The sequence below is a fragment of the Bos indicus genome, chromosome X, assembly GCF_029378745.1.
Source record: "Bos indicus isolate NIAB-ARS_2022 breed Sahiwal x Tharparkar chromosome X, NIAB-ARS_B.indTharparkar_mat_pri_1.0, whole genome shotgun sequence".
NCBI classification, from domain to species: Eukaryota; Metazoa; Chordata; class Mammalia; order Artiodactyla; family Bovidae; genus Bos; species Bos indicus.
The window spans coordinates 22785532-22805490 of record NC_091789.1 but is presented as its reverse complement, the minus strand read 5'-3'; the positions used below and the strand labels follow the sequence as shown (position 1 = coordinate 22805490).

Sequence of the window (19959 nt, the reverse complement as noted above, 5' to 3'; positions counted from 1 at the left end):
GGAGACAGAGATAATATTTGAAGCTAAGGTATACAAAAGATCCTGTTTAAATATATAAGTTTGTACAAAGAAAAGCGACCAGAAGCTACTTAAGACTTTCTGGTAAACACCCTAAAATCCTGGCTTCTAGGCTGGGCTTTTCCAATAACTTTGTGGCTTGTCAATTCCCCTTCCTGAGCTTTATTTTCCTTATGTTTTAAGACAAAGGGGTTGCATTAAGTTATCTCTAAAGAAATTCTGTTTGCAATGACTTGGAAGAGTGTAGTGTTTGTGATACTACTAAATATTTGGGTAGGTATTTTATCTAGCCAATATTATATTTATTGATTAAAGTACAGGGTAAAATTAGAAATTGAGTTTCTAAACATAGAAAGAATAAGTGATTGTTAACTTCTTTAATTAAAAATGCATTTAAGACATATATTACATTGGAATTAGTTTTGCTGAAGCCGAAGCTCCAGTATCTTGGTCATCTGATGTGAATAGTCAACTCATTGGAAAAGTCCCTGCTGCTGGGAACAATTGAGGGCAGAAGGAGAAGAGGGTGTCAGAGGATGAGATGGATGGATGGCATCACTGATGCAATGAACATGAACTTGGACAAACTTTAGGAGATGTTGAGGGACAGGGAGGCCTGGCATGTTGCAGTCCATGGGGTTGCAAAGAGTCAGACATGACAGAGCCACTGAACAACCATGACAAATGTTTTCATTTTATCACAGATGGTTTGCTACAGATCGATGCATTATGTCCGGTTTGAAATGGGAACACTATTTCTGTGAACATGGGTAACATAGACCAGGTCACTGGCTTTAGATATAAACTCTCTTCCCTTCCTATGACTGTCCCCACTCGTGACCATGGCCTTGACCCTGAGAATTGCTGAGAAGCCTGGAGGAGAATGAGGGTGGTTTACTGCCAATCCAGGACTGTTACTGGGAAACCAACCCTGGATGTAGGCTTGCCCACCTAATGGTTAGTCAATAAATACCTTGTATAATGGGAACAAGGTCTTCCATAAATTGTGCTCTTAACTATCCTGCCACCAGTAGAGTCACTTATTGTCACCCTGTGTCTGAGTATGCCACCTGTCAGTGTCTGCATGTCTGTGGGTGTGTGAATTTGCATGTGTGCACTTCTCTCATCCAACTCTCTACCACTCTTGTGGGACTTTGGAATTCTGAGTAGGTGGCCTATGTGATCAAGGTCAAGGGCACTGGCTATGTGGGTGTCATTTCCCGGCAGAGGCCTACTCCTTGGCTGCTACTGTCATGGGGCTCGTGGCCTTTCTCAATACCTGGGTCCTGCAGTTCAGAAATCAACCATGAGCTACTTTTACCATCTTACCTGTCTGAAAGAGTCAAATTGAAGCTCTGAAACTGGAAGAGGTTTAGTGTAAATCTATTGTCTGCCTAATCACTGGAGTCTTTCATGCAAACTTCAAGATTGGATAAACATTACTGAGAAGAAGGGCAGGAGTCACTGCATAAATGTGGACAAATAGTTTCAATGAACAAAGGCAAGATTGGTTTTCAGAGGCTGGAATGGTGTGCAAGAAGGAATGCACTAGAAGTGGGGGAAGAGCAGAAATCCTAGGATTAAGCCAGGGGAACGTAGATTCCATTCTTTTTTCCTGTTTCGATGAGCTGACTTATTTGCAAGTCTCCTCTCCCTTTTCTAGTTTGTGCCCTTTGGACACATTGTCTCCTCATCCTTTTTTTAAGGTAGTAGAATTAAGGTACTCACCTGCCTTAGTGCTGGGATCTTATGGGAAGTTCCCTGTCACTCCTGCTGTTAATTGCACATACAGTCACTGTTCTACCTGAAGGAGCCCTAGGAATAAATTAATACAACAGTTTTAATCTTTCATCAAAATGAATTTACATTCAAAGATTTTATAGACTGAAATGAGGTGTTTCCTGTAGATTGCCACTTCTGGTTAAAAAGTCAAAAATATTTTTAGGTCTTGTGTCAAAATGACACCAAGGTATGCTAATAGATTTAATATTTTTTTCTGTTTTTCCTGAATTGATTTATGTTTGGGGCATTTGAGTAGAGACAGCCTGGATGCAAAGCTAAGCCATTAACTCCCAGATGTTCACAATTTCCAAGGAAATGTTCTTTGCCTGCGGTCATTACTCAGATGGCTCCTTAAATGCTCTCATCTTGGCATCTTTTTCACTTGCTAAATTCAATTTGAGGAAAGAATAGGAGAGAGAGAATTTTGTGGAAAGCAATTATGTTGCACTTTTGTGACTTTCCTGCTTTCCCCATGATGATGAATTTGGGGTCTGGTTCTTATATCAGTCAGTGGGGCTCTTTCACTAGAATTTTGTTGTATGTTACAGATACTAGTTGTATCTAATTAAACAATAATGATGGAAGTACAAGGCTTTTTGTGGGAATTAATGACCAGCTGGTTAAAGCTGATGGCTAAAGAGTCAGCCAAAGGCTTTTGTGCCATTAATCTCCAGAGATGCCCATTTGTGATGTCATTTTTGGTATCGAAAAATGAAAATGGAAAACAATTTACTGGTGTTTATCATGTACTTCTGAACAATAAGCTCTCTATGTATTATCCAAAAGTTGTTCTTTTCTTTTTAATCCTCCAATTCTCTTCTGATCTTAAAATGTGTTTCTTATATACAATGCATGAAAATGGGATTTCTCAGCTTCTGTATAATCATGGGGTTTTGTTTTGTTTTGTTTTGTTTTTGAGTTCTAAGTTTCGGAGGTTTTCATTAAATATTTTGTATGGTCAAACTAGAACTTACCTTCATCTGTGATGCTAGAATTTGATACATGTATATATTATCATAACTATCTGCTCATGGCAGGAAATGGTTGCCAATGGTCTGAATAGCAGCTGTTGCTACCAAAGATGTGCATTCAGCAACCAGATTCTAAGAAGTTGCAGTCACATTCCTAGTAGATGAAGGGAACTCTCTTTCAGAAAAGGCTGTACTGGTCTGTCTATGTAATATTTTTGATTACTACTGCTGAGCACTAGAGGAAAATAGAAAGAGAAGTGACTAAAATATTCATCACCTTCTTGCGTAATTTAATTACTTATAAAGGAAGACAACAACTCCACACACAGCCAGTCTATCAAGAACTTGTTCTCAACTCATAATACTAATTTCCAGGTTATGCTGGTTTTCATGCCATCTTCATTCCAATGTGAAAGAAAGTTCTTAAAAGTCTGTTAAGATCCTAGCCAGTGAGCTGAGAATGTTGTGCCAAATGTGGAAGCATGAGATCCCATCCACTCTCAGCCATAAGCTGGTGATATTTTACAAGCATCATAGAATTGTTCTCCCCATAGGAAGTTTGCAGCTGGTACCCAGTGTTTCTCAAGGCATGTTAAGAGTTATGCATTTGAGGGAGTAGGATGAGTCAGTCCATTGTTAATCATAACTTTACGGGTACTGACTCACTCCTGGTAAAATGGGATGACCTCACTGGAAAGGTGTGAAAAAAAAAATCCATTCTGAGGTCAATGCCCTGTTTCTGCAGACCCAGATCAAATTTGCACACTCTTTGGTGGGTAGTTATCAGGAAAAACAATGTTGCAGTGGACCAGGTGAAAGCAGACACCTTGTTTTAGCAGGGAACAAACACTAGAAATTCACTGTATTCCTTAGGAAAATGCACAAAGGGCCTAGAAATCTGAGAGGGGCCTCATATCTGAGGCCAAAAGTGAATCAGGCCCTGCAGTGCTACAATTCAAGGTAGGTCTTTGATCCAGTGTTGATTATTAGGCTCTTGACTGGAATATGTTCACTTTATTAGGGGATTTCGAATATGTGAAGGTTACTTGTCATGGCCCCAGTTCTCTTTGGGAAACACAAAGTGAATTCTTTTGTCCAACTCTGTACATAGTGCATGAAAGCCAGGCCCTCACCAGGAGCAGACCCAGGAAGAAAATGTAAACGAATACACTGAAAATTTTGTGGAAATTAGCCATTTTCGCCTGTAAATATTTATATTGTACCTCAAGTTGAAACATGTCGCTTTCCACAGTGTTTATTTAGATACAATATGGTTATTGGTATTAACATGTTTTATTGCTCATCCCGACGATCTAACCCTTAAATGCTCAGTATATTGTGATGGCCACAAAGTTCATCTGGGTTTTTCTCACCTTTGGCTGGAAAAAAATCCGATGGAACTTTTTGGCCAACTCAGTACTAGCTATCAAGGTATGTATAGCTGAGTAAACGATTCATATTAGCAAACTAAGCCCCTCAAAAGAAAACCCCCAAGCAATGCAATGCTTTTCTTGGAAACTTTTCATGGGACTGTTGTTTCTATAGTCTCCCCCGGGAGTAGAGTTGATGTAAGACGTTTCCCTGCTTTCCTGAAGCTCTAACTTGAGTTCATTTTGTTATGTGGTGACCACAGTTCTGGATGACGCCCCCCCTGGCACACAGGAATACATTATGTTACGGCAAGATTCCATCCAATCTGCGGAATTAAAGAAAAAAGAGTCCCCCTTTCGTGCTAAGTGTCACGAAATCTTCTGCTGCCCGCTGAAGCAAGTCCACCACAAAGAACACACAGAGCCCGAAGGTTTGTGCACGACGGACGCGTGTCTTGCTTGTTTCCTCTCATTCTTCTTTCTTTCTCTTTCTTTCTGACTGTGCATTGCCCTCTGGTGTGCTGTGTGTTGTGCGGCTCCTGACATCGTTCCGAGGCCCCGTAAGCTAGCCAGTGAGTGTCTTATGCAGCCTCAGATGGGACGCTGTATAATACAGTCAGCTCTGGCCCAGCGCGCAGCATCTTCCTGCTTCTCGCAGCTGACACGTGTTCAGCTGGTGTCATGACACTGCCCCGTTTTGGCTGCTAAAGTTGCTTGCTCCCGTAGCCAACATCTGGCCGAGTGTGGTCCCATCACCTCGCCTTCCTGAAGCAGCAGTCGGCTGAGGAATGGCCCTTCCAAAATGAAATCATCAGACGATGGTTCCAAATTTTCTCCCTCTTCTCCACTCCATAAAGCCTCCTGCCTTGTGTTCGAAGAATGCTCATGGTCTACTCAGTTGGCTGAAGCAGGCCCAGATTCCCCTGTCATGCACGCCTGGTGCGCTTTGCCATAGTGAAATGCATGCCTCAAGGAAACGATGAGTAGTTTGTTTTTCTTTGCAGCTCAAGTACAGGTTTGGAAAACTCTACTCGCTGGTACTTGAACTGAGGTCAATAAGGTATTCATTGCAATCCATACTACAAATGTATCTCAAAAGTTCCTTGTCTCTGCAGAAAGCGTATGCATTCATTTTTCCCCCAACTTTTTGGCATATATCAAATAGGATCAGTTTTCACATCACAAATGTGGTAAACGTTTTGCCATCTGTGTATGTTTTGATTTCCAAAATGACAATGGAGAGGTATACTGTGTATGCTAATTAAGTACTTATTGTATAACAACTTGAGTTCCCTCCCAGATCAAATGCCATCCATGCAGTTTAGCAATGAATGATGTCAGAGGTGACAGAATTCAACCAGTCCTTTGGCAGTCGGTATGCACTTTTGCATAACTGTTTCTGGTACGATTTCTAGAAATGCCCTTGTTCCTATTTCAAGTTGCCCTTTTGGCAACATTATGGGGTTTCCAGTACAACTGTCTTTCTGTTGCACAGGTCTGTTCAAAGTTTGGTGTTTGAGGAAATTATTCCCAATTGACTCCAATCTGTAGTTTTGGAAGCAGATTTTCATATCTCAAAGTCTCCCCCTTTTCTGCCCTTCCACGCAGAGCTTCAAATGTTCTTTGGCAGAAAATGACGAGTGTACATTTTCTATGCTTAACTCTATTTGACCTGTAGAATACAGCATTTGTATTTGTTTTCTACTTCATACTTTGGTATGCAAGCTGTCCACTTTGCATAGGAGTTCTGATGTGAACAGTTATTCATCTGGAAATATAAATGGTGGCCCTTTACGAGTAAGACAAAATTTTGGTGGTTTTGTAGAGAAGATACTAACTTGATTTTATGCTTCACTGAAACAAAAAATTTCAGCCAGTGATGTTTGTGTACCGTATATATATTTGCATGCACAAAACAGTACCTGTATTATAGAAATACACTATTTCTTATATAATTATATTCTTACAAATGTGTGTGTCTGTATTAACAGATACTATACTTTTTTTTCTAATTGTACATTATCCTGAAACACAAAGATTGGTTTGAGTAAGTATAATAAGCCATTTAAGAAGCAGTTGGTTAAATTCAGTCAAGAATTTGGTTAGAAACTTACCTCAAATTGTTTTAACAATTCTCAGATTCAAAAAAAGACAGTTGAATAACTAAATTTAAGACCCACCCATTCTCTTATTATATATAGTTTAGACAGGATCTATTAGTTTTCAAAATATCTGGAATGTATCATGAATACTATTATGAATGTTTTCAAATATGAAGAATTCTTTACAGAATGGGTATCAGTTGAGCTCTCTTATACAAGGTTTGGATACTTTTTATTTTGGCTGTCCTTGTGTTAAATGTGGCTTTCATCCTTTCTCTTGTGTGCTTTGATGATGGGCATTGTCTTCTTTCAGATTGAAGATTTTCCTTAGTCTTGCCGTCCTGCCAGGTCCTCTGGAATAGTGAAGCTAATACTTCCCTCTTGATTTGTAAGAATTATTTATAAATAGTATTAGACACATGAGAGGTTTTCTGGGATGACATTGTGATACTATTTACAATTTTACTTCATCGCCTTTAAACAAGGACTCCGAAGCTAATGGTGATCCCAAACATTGCAATGAATATACTTGATTTCTGTACAAATTAACAGGATCCCGAAGACCTTAGATGGGGGTGAAAGAAAACATGCCACGGAAGAGACCTTGGATAAATAAGGAAACAATGCTATGAAATTAACATGCTTACTTCATGTAGGATCTCGAAGGCCAGAAACTCATCATTGCTGGGAGGTGAAGTAACTGTGGGTTTAGAATGGTTCAGTGGTCATTCTGGCCACCTGGAAGATTTTTGCAAGACTGATTTTTAAGTGTTGTAAGGTCCTGTCTTCAGTTCTCTCTTCCAGTTGCTATAACATTTTATTATAATGAGTATAAATAAGAGATCTCTTTATTAAAAATGGATAGAATCTCAATTCTCAACTATGTCCATACCTTGAAACATTTTATTCTCATGTGAGGCATTTTGAAGAGAGAGGTCCTTTCATGGCCTCTCTTCCAAAGCATGAAACATTAATTGACCTTGACTGTGGATGCCCACCATTTCCACTGCAGGTGAAGGCAGTGGGCAGCATGGTTAGCCTGATTGATCTGTGCAATGCCAAGCTGCTCATGTGACCTCTTCTAATGAGACTGTGTGTGTGTGGAGCCCTCAAGTAAAGAATGAAACATTCATTGAAATTTGGCCAGGGTAGTGGTGGGGGATGGTGGTGGTGGTAGAATATAAATTAGAGTTGGAAAAGTCTTACAAATGATTAAATTAGGTCAAAGCGGTTTATATATATTATGATAAAGCTGGAATTAGTTTTCTGCTTCTTTACTGAATTGATAAAATCTGTCAACTATTTTTGCATTATTATAGACAAAGTCTTGGTGTTTCTTTTGGTTGGTGATGTTTTTGTAAAGGCCAAGTTATTTCCATAATTTATAATCACCTGAGATTTGGTACAGATAGCAATTGTTCACCACCGTCTGTCTTTTGAAAGACATTTTTGCATTATTTCCAAGGCCTTCAGAATTCATGTAAAATAATACACAGAAGGCCTGAAATACCTCATTGGCTTTTCAGGATATCCTTAGGACAGATTACACTTTGCCAGAAACAGGTTTCTATTTCTGAATAGCTGATTCCAAAATAAATGCTTTAGTCTGTTTCCAAATACTTGTGATTTTCAGTGATGTGATTATTTCCATAAAAACCACTTATGATGTAATCTTATACTGGAATTTGGCTGAAGAAGCACACACAAGTGTTTGAGAGTCTAATTTTGGCCCAGGACCAGCTATGGTCTTTGTTATAAGAAAGCCACTTGGAGAGCTGAGATGTTTACCAAAATCTTTTTTTTACTGTCCCAGGAGCCTTTTGGCAAAAGAAAGTATAATCATTACAGCTTTATTCTTTCCCTCATTTTTTCTTTCATTGTCATGTCTGCCCCAATAAAATCACTGATTTAGAGTACCTTCTGAATGCCTATCTATTACCAGTATAGTTGTTGCTTCCTAAATTCGAGTCACTGGTCTGTTACTGATGCTTGAAGATTGTTCAGAAGAATCACATCGAGGTATACAGGCTTACAAGTAGATAATGTTGAAAATCTGCAGAGAGAAATAAATCACAGATTACCTGCACATACTTGTGGGATTGAAAATCTGATTACAATAGCAAATTTGAAGGAGTTCAGGCAACATAGGAAAATATCACAAAGTTCAATGATTTGTCACCATCTTAATCAAATGTCTGGCCTCCTTCCTACAGTCCTGTTTTCATGTGAATTTTTTTTAAGTTATATAAATATATATATATATATTCCACTCCCCTTAGGACATCTGTAACCTTTTTATTCAGAGAGGCATCCAAGCATAGTGACTTTGGTTGGAGGAGAAGAGAGTCTGTGCTCTAGACCGGTGATGAAGTATGGCAGCTTTCACCAACCAAAAGAAAGCAAAATTATGTGCCAAATGTTAAGGGGGCATATTTGTAACAAGTACAATGTCTGTTACTCTGATAATGCCTTGGTTTCCTTATCCCAGAGAGAGAATATGTCACCATAAATATCAGTCTTGCCTAAATGGTAGGAGAGAAAGGAGGTAGAAGAATATTTAGGAAAGTGTCAAGAGAATTGTTTTTATTTTTATCCTCACCTTTTCTTCAACTCTGATGTCTCCTGTTGTGTGTCTTCCTCATAGTCCTACTAATTTGCCTTTTGAGAAGAATGGGTCTAATACTATTTGAATTCATAGTTCAATAAAACTAAATCACCTCTGATGCTTGATATTGGAAAATGTCTTGACTGGCAGAAACGGTATAATTGGGTTCAATATCTGTCCCCTTGAATGTAAGAATTTAGGGCTATTCCTATTTGATTAGAAAAACATGGGGCCATATGTTTATGTGACTCTGAAGCAATAAAAGATTTTATTCTGAATCTTTAAATTTCAAAGTAACTCATTTGTGGTCACTTTTCCTTTGATTTATGATGTGAAGGATGACAAAACAACTCAGAGAGGTTTCTTTGCTCATTGAAGCCAATGGCAGCTTAATTGCAGTCACAAGAAAAGTTAAAATATTGGTCCATATCAAAATCAAATTAAAAGCCCCAAATTTGAAAGCCTTGTTGTTTAGTAATGAATAAACATTATCCTTTCCCCATATACTGATCAAGTGTATTTCTCTTGGTTGCTTGTCAGCTATTTCTTAGAAGACAACTTGTTATCTCCTAACAAGATTGGGAAGCTAGTAATGGCACTGAAACACAGTCTCTCTTCTCTCCTATTTCCCCTCCTTATGGCAGCAAGCACAGCATTAAGTCATGTTTGGGGGATAGTTTCTACTCTCTGGAAAACTCATAATTTGATCAAGGAAGTATACATAACAGCCAATAATTCAATTTCAGGTCAGGATGGGCATTTATTATTCTCTTATTAGATGCATGCATCTCAACTCAGTCTCCAGGCTGGCTTTTCCGGTAGAAACAAACAACCACTCATGATTTGATGATTCATTTTTTAAAGCAACAGGCCTTCCTTCTCCCTCGAGCCTCGGTGTTCCTGTCGAGGCGGTGGTGAGGGTTCCTAAGAAGTAATCTCTCCTTCAGGACTCTCTTGACTGAAGTTTTCCTCACTTAACATTGGAAGCAGATATTTCTCCTTTGTGAAACCAACACAGATGGTCCACTTTAAGTATTTATATTTAAAGGAACACTGCCCTGGGAACGTGCCCAGAAAGGTCTACTGGATGAACAATGGTGGTGATTTTGATTTTAAAACAAAGTCAAAATCTAGATGCTGATCCTTGAAAAAAATCTGGAAGGTCTCCATCCATGCAGCACTGCCCTCCTCAAAGCTGTTCCATCAAGGTTTGTGTTGCCAGCATGCTTCTGGTGCTCTGATGTCTCAGCAACACCTTTTGGGTTTTTCCTTTCCACAGTCGGTTAATAAACCACTGAAGCAAATCTGCATTTCTGACCTGGCATGGTATGACTGTAGGTAGACTGTGGACCATCCCCAGAAAGGCATAGCCTGGATGACTTTGAGCTGTTTTACCAAGTCAAGCCCAACCCTAAGGTCTAGGGGTCCGCCTTTGCAGAGATGCACCACATGGGCTGCTGTGTCAGCTCCAATTTTCACTCTTTTGTTTTAAATGATAACTTGCTTGCCTGGTTGAAGAGAATGTAGAATTAACTATACTCTCTTTTGCAGGTTCTTAAATAATAACTGTATCACTATTTTCCAAATTATGTTTTATGAACTACTAATCACATGGCTTTGTGAAAAGAAAGATTCTGTGATCCCATACGTGTTTGTTGAATTCCATATCTCTCTTAGAGAGTCATCCTGCATAGGAGAGTAATTTGTCTCACTTTGGGCAGTTAAGTGGTAAACCGCATCTTTCAGGTACCAAATCATTTTTGTTCATAATACATAGTAACATCCTAAAAGTATGCTTTGAGAAATGCCTTGCTGGCTCCACTAAGCAGTGTGTTCCCATCAAAGCTCAGCTTTGACAAGTAACACACTTTTAAAGATGAATGCCGGTCCCTTTTTCTCTGACCCCCACCTGTTATCTTTAGGAAAGTTCTACTCCAAGTGTGGTCCATGGTTCAGGACTGGGTCTGAAATTGTTTGTTACCAGTCAGTGATAAGATGACGAGCTTGTGCCAGAATGTAAGTCAATGCACTGTTTGTTTTATCAAGAAAGTATTGCTGTCTTTCTGCGTGTAAATCAATGAAGTTAGAGCACTCCTTCACACCCTGCACAAAAATAAATTCAAAATGGCTTAAAGACTTACATATAAGACATGACACAACAAAGTTCCCAGTATGGAACATAGGCCAAACATTCTGACATAAATTGTAGTAATGTTTTCTTAGGTCAGTCTACCAAGGCAGTAGATATAAAAGCAAAAATAAACGGAACCTAATTGAAATGGCAACCCACTCCAATGTTCTTGCCTGGAGAATCCCAGGGATGGGGGAGCCTGGTGGGCTGCCGTCTATGGGGTTGCACAGAGTCGGACACGACTGAAGCGACTTAGCAGCAGCAGCAATCAAACTTAGAAGCCTTTGCATAGCAAAGGAAACCATAAACAAAGTAAAAATGTAACCTAAAGGCTGGGAGAAATTATTTGCAAACAATGCAACTTACAAGGGCTGGATAAAGAAGATGTGGTATATATGTATACAATAGAATACTACTCAGCCATAAAAAGGAATGAAAATGTGCCATTTGCAGCAGCATAGATGCACCTAGAGATTATCATCCTAAGTGAAGGAAGTCAGAAAAAGACAAATATCGTATGATATCACTTATATGTGGAATCTAAATTATGATGCACGTGAATGTATGTACAAAACAGAAACGGACCCATAGACATAGAAAACAAACTTAAGGGTACTAAAGGGGAAGGATGGGGTGGGATAAATTAGGACTTTGGGATTTGTAGCTGCAAACTATTATATATAGAATGGATAAAAATCAAGATCTTACTGTATAGCACAAGGAACTGTATTAAATATCTTGCAATAAATCATAATGGAAAGAATATGAAAAAGTATATGTGTATATAGGTGTGTGTGTATATACATGCATACGTGCATACTTAATCACTCAGTTGTGTCCACTTCTTTGCTACCCATGGACTGTAGCCTGCCAGATTCCTCTGTCCATGGGATTTTCCAGGCAAGAATACTAGAGTAGGTTGCCATTTCCTCATCCAGGGGATCTTCCGGACCTAGGGATGGAATCTGCATCTCCTGCATTGGCAGGCAGACTCTTTATCACTGAGTCACCTGGGAAGCCCATGTATATACATACATACATACACACATACACACATATACATATATATGTATGTATACATACATACATATACATATATATGTATATATACATACATACATATACATATATATACATACATATATATTTATAAAACTGAATCACTTTCCTGTACATTAGAAACTAACACAACATTGTAAATCAACTATACATCAACTAAAGAAAGTATTGTTATCTTGCTGTGAAAAGTAGTGTCAGCTGAACTAAACAGAAATGTGCCTAATGACAAGTTCATGGGTCAGCACTAAGGCTGTGGACCCTACTTTCAGTAATATTGCTTAGATTATTTCAGTGATTCTCAACCTTGACTCCACCCTTGAATTATCTGAGGACCTTTTAAATAATAGTGATGCCTGAATTATCTGAGGACCTTTTAAATAATAGTGATGCCTGAACCCAACATCAGACCAAAATCAAGTAACTAAACAATAACTTGTCCAAATGAAAACCCTGCAAGGTCTCTTGTGGCTGATTCTTGATGTGTGTGTGTGTGTGTGTGTGTGTGTGTGTTTTAATTTGAAAAGTTCCTAGGTGATTCTAATGTACTAGCAGGGTTGGACTCGCTGCCTCAGAACAGAATTACCTTGGCATAGGTCATTTGTATGATGTCAGCTGTCAATTCACAATTCTTATCATGCTAGTTGCATGAGCCTGTTGAGGAGGTGCCCTGTGATTAGAGGGCACGCTGGACAGGCAGCACTTATATGACCTTTAGAGCTTGTGGCCATGTAAGGCATCCGTCCTTCCCACTACACACACACACACTCACTCTCTCTCTCACACACACACACACTCTTACCTTTTTGAAGTTCTCTTGCCTCTGCCTCTCTGAGCTTTTAGAAATATAATCCAGCTTTTCCATAGGAGCGTGGTAACCTGCCACCTTGTGACCAACATCCTTTTTTGCAAGTAGTGGTGGAAATACTTGTTCTGCTCTCTGTGATGCAGCTTGCAAATGTGGGAGGAAGAGTTTCTTGGGACCTCCTGTGATCTCACTTAAAGAAGAAAATGGAGAATTAGCAGAGCATATCACCGTGCCAGAAAAGGTCATCTACGTGCTTCTTGACTTGCTTCCTGCTGCTCTAGGGTAAGATTGCAGAAGTGGATACCAGCTGCTCCTGATCTGGGTATCTCTCCCTCAGGCTGTCATCACTGGGGCATTACCCTTTTATTATCTAAACATCATCGCCAGCTCCCTCAGCATAATGTTATTACAGCAGCATGTACGTGAAGAATGACTTTGCCATGATTGGGAGACTTTCAGTGTTATCTGTGTTTATCAATCATTCCTAGCACTCTAAGTTACATTCATTCAGGTATTCATTTGTTATACGCTACAGTATTTCTCTGTGTGCTTGATATGCAGCTTAGATAATGCCCATGGGAAAGTGTGGAACAAGAGATATTACATCCTGCATTTTATCAAACACTTACCCTTGTCTTGCTTCGCAGCCAATATCCACACTCACTCCAACACATCAAAATCACATGTTCACTTCCACTCATGTGCTAGCCTATTGCTACTTAGAAGCCCTGGCTATTTTAAGATGTATATTTTCAGAACAGCTCCAGGTCAACCTTCAAGCATATCCAGCTTTGGAAGCAACTCGTATACATTGTCTGGAAAACCGGATCTCCACGGAGGAAGGCAAAGAGAGCCCAGTTTCACTGAGTTAACATGTACATGCAGCAAGCACTGTGCAAAGGCCCTGGGAGGTAGGATCACAAAACTTTGTAAGGTAGGGGCTGCTCCCAACCTTTCACAGATGAGCACACTAAAATATGGGAACGCTAATTCACTTCTCCAACAAATGACTGGACTTGATTTGAGTGTGACTTTTCTGGCCTCCAAAGCCCATGTCCTTTATCTTCCATGACTTCTGCATATGCTCAGCTTTACCCTATACGTGAGTTTGCTGTCTAAAAGCAGTTTAATTGCTGAAACATGTTAGTTTTCAAGAGAAAAATGTTGTCTGCACTCCATTCTCATCTTTGCTATTGCAGGACATTGTCACAGGCAGAAGGGACTTGGGAGGTACTGGTTAATTCTGGGGCCTAGAGTTAGGTGGTGGAGAAGGCAATGGCAACCCACTCCAGTACTCTTGCCTGGAGAATCCCAGGGACGGGGGAGGCTGGTGGGCTGCCGTCTATGGAGTCACACAGAGTCGGACACGACTGAAGCGACTTAGCAGCAGCAGCAGAGTTAGGTGGAATGGGGCACTCAGAAGGAGGAAGTGAAATGACCCTCACCGTCAAGGAGGTGATGACCTGTCCAGGACACGCAAAGGCAGAGTGGAGTGATTATGAAAACTACATTCCATCTGAGTGCAATAGAAGGTTCCCTTAATAAATAACAGAAACTGGTCACTTGCCTCATCTTCTTTCATTATGCCAGAGGATGCTCATCACCTATAATAGCATAAATGAGGAAAGGTCATTTCTAATAATTAAAAAGCAGATTCTATTGCTTAATTTTTTTCTCAGTTCATTAAAATTCCACCCTGAATGGGAATGTTATTAAGACCCGTTCTGAGTATTTCCCCTTTTCTATTGGATTAGGTTTTTCCTAGAGGTTTAGAAATTAGCCATGAGTTCTCTCTCATTACTTGTTGGAACCCTACTCTATAGTTTACGGTAAATAATAATGAAAGCAATAACTGACAAATATCCAGAATTTACTATGTGCCAAGTGCTTTGCCTAACTTTATCTTAAGTCTTTCAAAGATTCTTAGAAGTATGTAGGAGATTTTTTTTCCCCTCTCCTCTTGATGGATGAAGAAACAGAGATGGAGAGACGTGAAATAACCTGTTCAAGGTCACCTGACTGAGACATGGTAGAGCCAATGCTCCACTGCAGCTTGTCTCACTCCAAAGACTGTGGTCTCTCCAGCACAGGAGAGTGTGTCTCATAATGAGACCGGCCCTAGAAAAAGCTCCCCTTCCGTTCTCCATTCCCCCCAGTATCATCTTATGGAGACGCATTGCCAGGTATACTAAGGTCCACCCGTGTGGGCGGACCATTGGTCTGCTGTGAGAAAAATGATGGAATCAAAAGGTAGCTTGTTCTTCAGAGAAAAGGTAAACGGTGAGGGTGAACTTCAGCATGTTTACAGGGCAGATTCTCATCATATATGACTGTTGAAATGCTGTACAATCTACAATGTAAGAACTGCGATTGACTCACTGTGCTGGTGTGCAGTATTCAGCTACAGGCCAGTTCTTAATCACCTCAGGCCAGTTGACCTTCTACCTTAAAACCTTTGCTCACAAAACACCTGCTGACCTTAAATCCCTGAATGACACAACCTTCATGACCTAGTGAGGACTGACTTAAAGGCACATGAAGAGAAGTCTCACCCAACTAGGTTGGGTCGCTGTCAAGAGATTATTCTATGTGAATTTCACAATGAATGAAATTGTATAAAGTGGTCCACTTCTCTCTGGAAGCACAGAGAAGGAGGTCTCCGGAATTTGTGTGGACTGCTCTGTGCATGACATTCTGTACTGTGCTTTGGTTAGATGCTCAGCTCTCAAATTTTTTAGCATCTTTTCTGTGCCAGGCACTTCAGATTCATTTTTACTAATCTTCCCAACCCATGAGGTAGGTATAAGTCTTGAAGGACACGATGGGGATACTGGTGTGTAGAGATGGGAAATAACTTTTTCAGCATCATTCAGATAATAATGCCCTAATTGAGATTTGAAGCAAGTCTTTTCATCCCGGAAGCCTGATCTCCTTTACCACACTGTGCTGCCTCAGCTCATCCTATACTGTGATACCTGACTCCCTCTTTTAAGTGTAAGAGCTCAGCACCATCTTATCCATCTTATTTTTCTTGTTTTCCTTTTTTAATTGGCATATGGTTGATTTAAAATATTGTGTTAATTTCAGGTGTACATCAAAGTGATTCAGTTATATACATATATTCAATATATTTTTCTGATTGTTTTTCTTTATGGCTTATGTCGGGTTATTGAATATAGTTCCCGGTGCTTTATGTGTTTTATATATAGTGCTGTGTATATGTTAATCCCAAACTCCTAACTTACTCCTCCCCCTTTGGTTACCATAAGTGTGTTTTCTATGTTTGTGAGTCTCTTTCTGTTTCATAGATAAGGTTATTCATATCTTATTTTATATTCCACATGTACGTGATATCATATGGTACTTATCTTTATCTGAGTTGCTTAGTATATTCATCTCTAAGGTCCATCCATGTTGAAGAGCTCAGCACCATCTTATCCACTGCTGGTGAGAGATACGGTTTAGAAAAAGACTATATTAATCTCTCTCATGTCTCAGCACAGTGTACATACCCAGTGCATCCCCTGGGAGACTTCCCTTGTGGGTTTCCCCACATCCTGGTAGGAACATCGGTATAAGCAGTAGGCAAGGGGTTAAACAGTCATCCCTGAGATTTGTCACGTGTTCTTCTCCCTTGTTCCCTAGATGAACAAAGTGCAGGTCATTCTTCCTGCATTGCTTTCTTAAGTGGAATAATGCTTCTAATTCATAGTTTTCCTCATTGAACCACTGCACCTTGAATCCACCGTAACTGATTGTGCTATGAGCTGCTCTCTAAGAAAAGGAAAGCCGTGATGCAGAGTTCTGGGCGCACCAAGATTCTGAGGCAGGGTCCGTACCAGTACAAAACTCCCAAACTCCCAGCTTTGGGCACTCCCAATGAGAGCTCTGAGGTTCCACACATGCTCTGGATTCTTTGTGCACTTCGGAATGCAGTGATCTTGTGCACTAAGGGTGGACCCCTTTTTGGCATAGCCCGTCTTTAATGTGAGTTGGTTTTAGCAACACATGTTCATATTGAGATTATTTGCTCCTTCTCCTTTCTCTTGGTGTGAGTGCATTTCCCCAGGTCTTATGTGTGGTCCTCCACTGGGGACTTCAATGGAGCAGGAACTTCTTCAGTTTAATTCTCCCAGAGACCCAACATTACCCACCCAGCTCTGTGGATTCTGCCCCTTCCAAAAACACAGAACCCTAAGACAAGTGAAGTGTGCCCCTTGTGGTCGCAAGTCAGCATTCAGAGAAGAGGTAAACACACAGAGACACACACACACACACACATATACATGTATGCACACCACTAGTGAAAATACTTTTTTGAGGAAAAACACTTACAAGCAAGGAGGTAGTAGAGCTCCCATGGTCCCTCTCTTGGGGCCCTTTCTAGAATACTTCCAGCCCACGAAGCTCAGCCTAGTCACAGTCTTCTATGGGATAATGTGGGCTCAAGCAGTCCATTCACACAGGGAGCACATTTATCTCACAGGCTGCCTCAAGCTGTGAACTAAATCTACTTCTTTTCATGCAATAAGGAAGGAATAAAGGGCATTTCAAAAATTAGGGAGTTATAGAAGCTGCCAGCCAATAACTTTTCTGTTTGGTTCCCTCCTCAACCATTTCCCCTCTGTAATCCCTTGATTTTTCTCTCTGAGAAGGTAGCATTTTGGATTTATGCTAGAAGATTCATGAACCGATTCAGTCAATTTCTAATTGGCATGCATGGTTAGCTGTTCACTTAGTGGATAATTGGTTAAATATACCCAGAATATTTAGTGGGAGGGAACAAAAATCCCCAAAGCAAATCAGAATAGTTCACAAGCCTTTTATTCTAGGGTAGCATTTTGTTTGGGAGCAGTTATTGGTGTCTTAAAAGAGATCTGTCTCCTTTACCAATTAGACTCCATTTAAACATACACCCTTTATTTCATACCTAATAAGTAGAGCTTTATTACATAGAGACCACAGGCCTAGCACAGTGTCCATCAAGAAATAATAAATATTTATAATTATTCCAATAACAAATTTTGGTACTCTGAGTTCAACCTGCCATTTACCATAATTCTAGGCAGAAATGACTAATGATGCTTTTATTCACTGTTAACAGAATCTGATGTATTTATCAATAGGTATTTATTGTCTTGTACAAACCAGGTACTGTGCCGGTTATTAGGCATACCACCAACAAGAGGTACAATCTCTGCCCTTGAGGAGGCAAGACTGACGTGAATGGCAGATCTTGAACCATCAGTTAGCTCTTGTTGTTTGTTTTTTTTTTTTCCAGTTTCTAGAGGTGCCTGCAACCTTTGGCTCGTGGCCTCTTCCTCCAGCTTCAAAGCCAGCAGTGCAGCATCTTCTAACTGTGCTTCCATCATCACATGGCCTTTTCCTCTCTCTCTTGTTGTTTTTTAAGTCACCCTAAAAAATTTTGGCTTGAAATTTATTCTTTCTCATAGTCTGTAGTTATTCTTTCTCATAGTCTGTAGCTGGTGAGACAGGTTCTAGGGTGGACTTGTCTAAGACAGCTCAGCTTTCTTCTACCTGTCTTTTGCTGAAGTCCCATGAATCCATTTTTTTTTCTAATTTTATTTTATTTTTAAACTTTACATAATTGTATAAGTTTTGCCAAATATCAAAATGAATCCGCCACAGGTATCCATGAATCCATTTTTATATTTCATTCATGTAACCCTTATCCTACCCTGGTGGCTCAGACAGTCGAGAATCTGCCTGTAATACAGGAGACCTAGGTTCATTCTCTGGGTCAAGAAGATCCCCTGGAGGAGGGCATGGCAACCCACTCCAGTATTCTCACCTGATAAATCCCATGGACAGAGAAGCCCAGCAGAGAGTCCATGGGCTCCAGAAGAGTCAGACACAACTAAGCAACTATCACTTTCAACCCTTATTGAGCAACATTTCTGAGTTCAAAACACTAGTGGACCTGCATTTAAATTGCTCAGGAATAAGTTATAGGCTGGTGACAGACATTACCAGCCTGTGGGTGGTGTGAAAAGCATCAGACCAGAGGAGATCATCTTTGGAGGGAGGAGAGGCAGAGAAGGTGATCTGGAAGAGAAAGGACTCCTCAGGAGTGAGAGAAGGAGAAGCAGGAAAAGAAGGTACTAAGGAAGCCAAAGCGGGACTGAGCTTCAGGATATAATTAGTAGAGCTGATTGCAGGAAGGAGATAGTAATTTAATGCAAGCTTCTCATATGTCCCTCATAACATCTGGACTTTGTAGCCCAATTGATTTCAATGTCAAAACATGTCTCCCCACTTCATATACCTTCTTATACGTCCTGGAAATAACTGGCATGAATTATTGAGGCAAGTTTGGTGTGAATGACCCTTGATAGAGGGAGTGATGAGGAATCACAGACTCTCTAAGCGCTAAAGAAAGAGTCGATCTTTGTAAAGATGTCACTGATTTTTCTTCTCAGCGCATCTCAAGTTTAAGTCTTTGCCAGGACTGATTTATTCTTTTGTTGTTTGTCCTTTTAAATATAGTTAAGCTTTCTCAATAATTTTTAATAGCCTAAAAATATTGGACCACTGGGAATTCAAATTAAAAGTAAATTACCTCTTGAGTTCAGTATTTTCAATCTGACATACTTTGAAGTTGTATTAATGTGCTGCAATCCAGGATGCTGTTACATGAGTTTTCAATAAGGCAAGTTTTCTGCCAACTTTACAAACATGTGCACTCTTGCTAGACTATGGAAATTGATTCCTTGTCTAACAGTGAAAATCTCTTCCTATATCAGAGCTTGGATATAAAAAGCATAGGTACACAGTTTTTGCAGTGAAGAACTGTTGAGTTGACAATATGATATAGAGTCCATATAATTGAGCTGAGTTTTCATCTAGGATTTACAAATTTACATTGCAAGGAAATGTTAACTTACTGTGCAAAACTGGATGAAAGTCCTCTGTACAGGGTGTCCCCTTGTCCAAGGTCAAATCCCTCTTCCTTAGTGGCCTCAATAAAGTAAAAATGCTTTGTTTTTTTTCAGGATTAGAAAATAAAAAATTAGTTATTTTTTCATAAAGTTGTTCAGGGATTTTGTGGGAAACTTATTTTTAAAGAAATTCTTGTACTTGGATTACCCCTTAAAT

At 39.8% G+C, this 19959-nt stretch overlaps 1 protein-coding gene across 5 annotated transcripts in view; it reads left to right on the top strand.

Moving 5' to 3' along the window:
- FGF13 (fibroblast growth factor 13) overlaps nucleotides 1–19959 on the top strand; it is a 572605-nt gene that overhangs the window by 348690 nt on the left and 203956 nt on the right. For 4 of the 5 annotated variants that reach the window (XM_070784002.1, XM_019955969.2, XM_019955970.1 and 1 more), the window contains one exon: nucleotides 4405–4572. The exons of the other annotated variant lie outside the window; for it this stretch is intronic. In XM_070784002.1, the coding sequence (XP_070640103.1) occupies nucleotides 4443–4572 (130 nt within the window). In that variant the 5' untranslated portion in view covers nucleotides 4405–4442. The remainder of the gene's footprint in view (nucleotides 1–4404; nucleotides 4573–19959) is intronic. 5 annotated transcript variants of the gene reach the window in all.